At 40.8% G+C, this 6,000-nt stretch overlaps 1 protein-coding gene across 1 annotated transcript in view; it reads left to right on the forward strand.

The window, feature by feature from the left end:
- BAIAP2L1 (BAR/IMD domain containing adaptor protein 2 like 1) overlaps nucleotides 1–5,791 on the forward strand; it is a 150,396-nt gene extending 144,605 nt beyond the window's left edge. The window contains exon 14 of the mRNA XM_040356792.1: nucleotides 2,686–5,791. Coding sequence (XP_040212726.1) covers nucleotides 2,686–2,761 — 76 coding nt within the window. The 3' untranslated portion in view covers nucleotides 2,762–5,791. The remainder of the gene's footprint in view (nucleotides 1–2,685) is intronic.
- Nucleotides 5,792–6,000: the final 209 nt, after the last annotated feature.

The following is a 6,000-nucleotide window of genomic DNA, read 5'->3' on the forward strand; positions in this document are numbered from 1 at the left end:
CTGTAGGAGTTCCCTCCTCCCTCCCTCCTTTCCTCCCTCCCCCTGTAGGAGTTCCCTCCCTCCCTCCCTCCCTCCCTCCCTTCCTTCCTTCCTTCCTTCCTTCCTTCCTTCCTTCCTTCCTTCCTTCCTTCCTTCCTCCACCTGTAGGAGTTCCTTCCTTCCTCCCTCCACCTGTAGGAGTTCCCTCCTCCCTCCCTTCCTTCCTCCCTCCACCTGTAGGAGTTACCTCCTCCCTCCCTTCCTTCCTCCCTCCACCTGTAGGAGTTACCTCCTCCCTCCCTTCCCTCCTCCCTCCCTTCCCTCCTCCCTTCCCTCCTCCCTCCCTCCCTTCCCTCCTCCCTCCCTTCCCTCCTCCCTCCCTTCCCTCCTCCCTTCCCTCCTCCCTCCCTTCCCTCCTCCCTCCCTCCCTTCCCTCCTCCCTCCCTCCCTCCCTCCCTTCCCTCCTCCCTCCCTCCCTCCCTTCCCTCCTCCCTCCCTCCCTCCCTTCCCTCCTCCCTCCCTTCCCTCCTCCCTCCCTCCCTTCCCTCCTCCCTCCCTCCCTCCCTTCCCTCCCTCCCTCCCTCCCTCCCTTCCTTCCTCCCTTCCTTCCTTCCTCTGTAGGAGTGATCGAGTAGTTGTACAGACACTCAAATCACTTCTACATTAAAGAGCATCGCTGGTTGAAAATTTTGATACCATTTTAAACACCAGTACGTCATATGACGTCCACCAAGGGAGAAGTGGTTACATTTATCAGGTCTTTACCCAAGGGAGCATGGCGAGACCGTGGAGATTGAAGTGCGACATTACTGAAGCTTTTGCGCACAGTAGCAGTAGGAATATCTACATTGGCAAGAATCGTGTGTAAAGCAATTGCCTCAGGGATATGAGAGGCTGGGGGTAATAAATCTTAGTTGCCCAAGAAAGTCTAATATGATTAAAAAAACTGCCTTGGTCAGGTAGGCTGGTTGTCGTGTTACTGAGATAGAGCTAGAATCGGATCCGGAGCCTAAGCCAGGGGTCTTCAAACTATGGCCCTCCTGTTGTTCAGGAACTACAATTCCCATCATGCCTAGTCATGTCTGTGAATGTCAGAGTTTTACAATGCCTCATGGGACATGTAGTTCTGCAACAGCTGGAGGGCCGTAGTTTGGAGATCCTTGCTCTAAGCTATTAGTGTTTTGCAGGCCTTTGCAAATGTTCACTTGTATTAGTGCTGCGGTTCTTTTGTGCCTAATTTCTGCCATTGCTATCCATGATGGTTTTTCTCTATGGGTATTCAGTAGGGTGCAGAAATGGGGTAAGCCTGCTTGCAAAGGAGTGAGTATACAGCAACCTGGGTGTAGACTGTCCTATAGCGAATTATTCCTCAGAAGCCTGAGTACCCTATAAAGGGCTCTAGATAAGTGATGGTAATAGTGTGACCTGTGGTGTGATGTAACCTCTTGGTCATCCACCTGTGACTGCACTCCGATTTACCCCCAAGTTTGAAAATCTTAACACTGCGCAAGTGAATACATTTCAAACACAATTACCAGTTTCCCTATTTTAACGTATAACAAATACTATTATGGAAACCTGTAAATAGTAAGGCTACAGTACCAGTCACGTACAGGGTAACCCTGTCTTACCTGTCTATGTAGTTGGACCCAAATTGGGGTGCAGACTTCACCTGTCAGTGGGCACACCCCCAAAGGGGTCTTTAGGGTCTAGGTTACATAGGGATGGACCACAGCCCTGGACCCATATAGAACCCTAAGGCTAACTACACACATTGCACCAAGTGCTGAGATGAGCGCCCCCAGCAGGATCCAGTGGCCGAAGCAACATTACAGGCCCCTCCTATGGCATTACACCCAGCGGTTGTGTCCAGCAGAGCTTTCTTTGTCCAGTCACCTGAAAATACCAGCCTATAATTCGGGGGCTATGAAAATCCAACCTGTGTCACATACTGTACAATTAATATGTATATTTAAACAATATATGATGGATTTCCATAAAGGAATAAAAGACAGATTAATGGTTTTGTTTAACTTAAAACGTTGTGGTAAAGACCTTTTTTTTTAATGATGCTAAAGTATGATAAACTGTATAATAGGTGAAGTTATAATATTAAGGATTGCTGGAGCCACGCAATGTTTAGGAACATGTTACATGTTCTACACATTTTAGGTTGGAACATGTTTTCACTCCTGCAGGCTCTCCCCGATCTGCAAAAAGATGTGCATTTATTTATGTATTTTCAAAGGTTAACTTATCCTTTAAAAGGGGTTGTAAAGGTACAATTTGTTTTCCCTAAATGGCTTCCTTTACCTTAGTGCAGTCCTAATGCAAGGCTTTCTCCCTGGTGTGGAGTGTCGTGCTCGCCCCCCTCCCTTGGACTACAGGAGAGGGGGCGAGCATGACACTCCACACCAGGGAGAAAGCCTCACATTACTGTGTGGAGTTACAGACAGAAGAACAGGAAGTGAGGATTTCTCAGAAGAAATAAGGACATTTAAAAGCAAAATTGAAGGATGAGGACTGCACTAAGGTAAAGGAAGCTATTTAGGGAAAAAAAATTCCTTTACAACCCCCTTAAGCCAAAGTCTGTATACAGAGTTCCGCTTTGAGTTCTGGTATATAGAACACAATGGATGCTTTTTCTTTTTTGTTTGCACAGTTGACTCTTTCTTAAGACAAATAATTGGATTTCTTCTTTTACAGCGGAGAAAATCCATTTTCTACCATCAAGCTCCGACCAACCGTCACAAACGATCGATCAGCACCAATCATTCGATAAGCAGAGCCTATTAATTTAATTATTTTAAAATCTTTTATGTTTCTTCAGTTATGTAAAGTAATTGTTTGTTTCTTTGTTTTTGTGTTGATTGTGCAATGATTTCAGCTTAAAAAAAAAAAAAAAAGAAAAAAAAACTTGGAAGAGACTTTTTTGGAATATTGTATCAATTTATAATATATAAAACTCAAGCTGTAATTAATAGCGATACTTCCTGTAATATAAATTCTGACTTGAAGCATGTGTCATATTACGGTCCATTATAGAATATATGAATTGATTAAGGTGGTAATTGGCACTTTTTTTTTTTTTTTTTTTAATAAAACCTATGATTATTCTGGGTTGCACAAAAACTATAGAAACTATTATTTAAAGGGCAATGTTGGATATCTAAAACAAATGCACTGTTGGTTCATTAAATGTAAAGGGAAGTTGTCAGCAAAATAAAAAGGATAAATACAATAAATTATTTACAGCAGTGCTAATGTCCAACCAACAAGGAACTGCTAATGGCATCTTTGCCTTTTTAAAAGCATTTATTGAAATGTCCTTACTGTCCTAGTAATGGAGTCATTTCATTGTTTGCTGTGCTTTTTTTTATTTTTATTTTCTACAGTACATTTTAAATCAAATGTATTATTTTTATGCATACATACGTTTGCATTTATGATTCTTGGCCTTTTAGGAAACTTGCATTAAGTTTAACTGGAAGCATCACACACACATTAAAGCTAAGGTCTCAGTAAAACACTAAAAACGCACACCAAATACACATATTGGAGCAGTTTTAGGCCCATTTAATACAGGCGATTCAATCAGGTTCCCCTTTGTCAGGAAAACCTGATCAAATGGTCCATGTTTCCTATGGGACCAGTGGGTGTAAACGGACTTGTGTCTGTTTATACTTGCCTACCTCCAATACGGTCTGCTAAAAAAAAAATGGAAGGGGATGTTCCCCTCTGTCTAGGTGAATTGAATCGAAGTGCAGTCAGGTGTAAACAGACGGCCAGTCCGTTTACACCCAGAGAGCAGAGTGGGCTCGGTCCGTGTCTGCTCTGCATAAACTGAGTGGACACAGACCTGTCTTCTGCCACCTCTGCTCTGCTCAGAGGATCAGCGGACAGATCTCCTGCTGAGCAAAGTGGATTCCACCTTGTGTGAAATGGCCCAAAATTGTGGAAGTATTTTATAATTCTGTCTGCCAGGTTTTGAGATTTGCATACCTGTAGCAATAATGTAACACATACAGGTCCTTTCCCTCTCCTAACCTGTGAAAGGAGAAGCAGCAGACCAATAAGCTCATCTGTGTCACTCTCGCTCTCTCCTCCTATGTTCTTTGTCAACATGTCTCCTTGCAGCATACCTAATTGGTTCCCAGTCCTGTCCATCCCTCTCCAAGTCTGTGTGCTGCTGTATAAGGCATTGCAAGATGCTAATATCAAATACTCTGTGAACAATCTTGGCTATTTACACTGCTTGCACCTATAAAAGACACAAATGAATTCAGTACTGTATTTATGGATACATCACGAAATGTATTTTTATCTGTCTGAAGTTCAGCTTTAGGCCCATTTCATTTGTGATGGCAAAGTAGCATGACGAGTCGTTTCCCATGATTTCCAATGACAACCATTCATATTAGTGCGACTTCAAGTGGTTATGAATTCAAAGTAGTCCCTGTACTACTTTGGTCCGATTTTTAATGCCACTTATACAGGCACTCCCTAAAATTGTGCGACTTTGAAATCGCAGTAGTGTGAAAGGGGCCTTAGACTTGCAATGTAGCAGTGTATAACTTTTTGTTTTTTGTTGTCCATCATAGTACACTAAAGCCTCATACACAAGGTGGGAATAATTGGACAAATGATCAGCCTTTTTTTTTTATTTTGCTTTTTTTGCATGCTAGTCTCCTATCGAAAATGAGTACGAAAATTCTTGTACAACAGAATATATTTTTGGAAGTATTTTATTGTAATCTTTTATTTACGAAAATGTTGGTTTTCTTTTTTTTTTTTTTTTTTTTTCACACGAATACTGCACTGATTAAACAAAAATCGCACCTTCTGGTATCGTGTTTGCCCCTTCGGATATTTTGCATGAACTGTCATAATCGTCTCTCAAAGTGGTGTACTAATAATCAGAATATTGTGCTATCGCTTGGAAAGCGGATTTTTATTTGTCACATTTTCTGATTGTGTGTACTAGGCATAAGCAAAGACCCCATCCATGAGATTATTGGACATAATGAAAGTATGTGAGGAAAATAAACTGATGGCTCTTATCATTTACTTAAACAAAGCAATGTTAATTGTCCCTTTATTGCTTCATTATGTAAGCCAGCTTCTTCTTCCTGTTCAGCAATGAGGAGCCTTTCTGTATTATTTCCACTCATATCTTGAGATGCCAGGTAGCTCATCGGTTTAAATTGAGAGTTGCCAGTAAATACTTTAATGTTTATAATGAGATGAACAATATTGCGCAGTAACGAATATCAAGCAAAGTCAGCAAAGATCTTTATTCTGATGGGTTGCAGCTTTTCCTTCCTTCAGTTTTGCATTAAAAACCAGCTTGTTTACTACTTTCTGATGTCCACATTTGTTATCCAATGTCTACAACTTATTAAGGCACTATACATCTTGCTCAGTCATCTGAGCCAATCAGGATAATCTTTCCTTATAACGCAAATATTTACCAATACATATATTTTGATACGCCTATATTCCTATCCGCTAAATACAATTTCACGTATGAATGAAATGATCGTTTTCTTTTAATGTTATTATTTTTAACTTTTTCTTTACGTTGTACCATACTCACTCAGTGTTTCATGCTTCCAAGTGTCACAGAATGAAAGCCATTCAGTTAAGTTATTTTGATTGTTATTACGTTAAAAGTGAATTGCCTTTATGTATAATATAAATATGTATATGCACACAGCCATGGCTTCAGAAAAAGAATATATATTTCTTTGAATGAAATCAGATTATGCCAGGTTGTAAGATCTTTAGAAATAATAAATATTCTCATACAAAAGCAGGCCGTGTCTGTGCTTTTATTATAATGTGGCTAAACTTTAGAAGGATTTACGCCTTTTTTTTTTAAAAGGAGATTTATAGGGATACACATCACAGGGAGCATTGACTGTAGTGATGTCACATTGTTCCTGATTTAACATCCCCGTGCCAGCCTCAGGAGGCTGAAATATTGTTGTGCATTGGTCTGATAAGTCTGTGTGACATTTT

The sequence above is a fragment of the Rana temporaria genome, chromosome 6 (genome assembly GCF_905171775.1).
Source record: "Rana temporaria chromosome 6, aRanTem1.1, whole genome shotgun sequence".
In the NCBI taxonomy this organism is placed as follows: domain Eukaryota; kingdom Metazoa; phylum Chordata; class Amphibia; order Anura; family Ranidae; genus Rana; species Rana temporaria.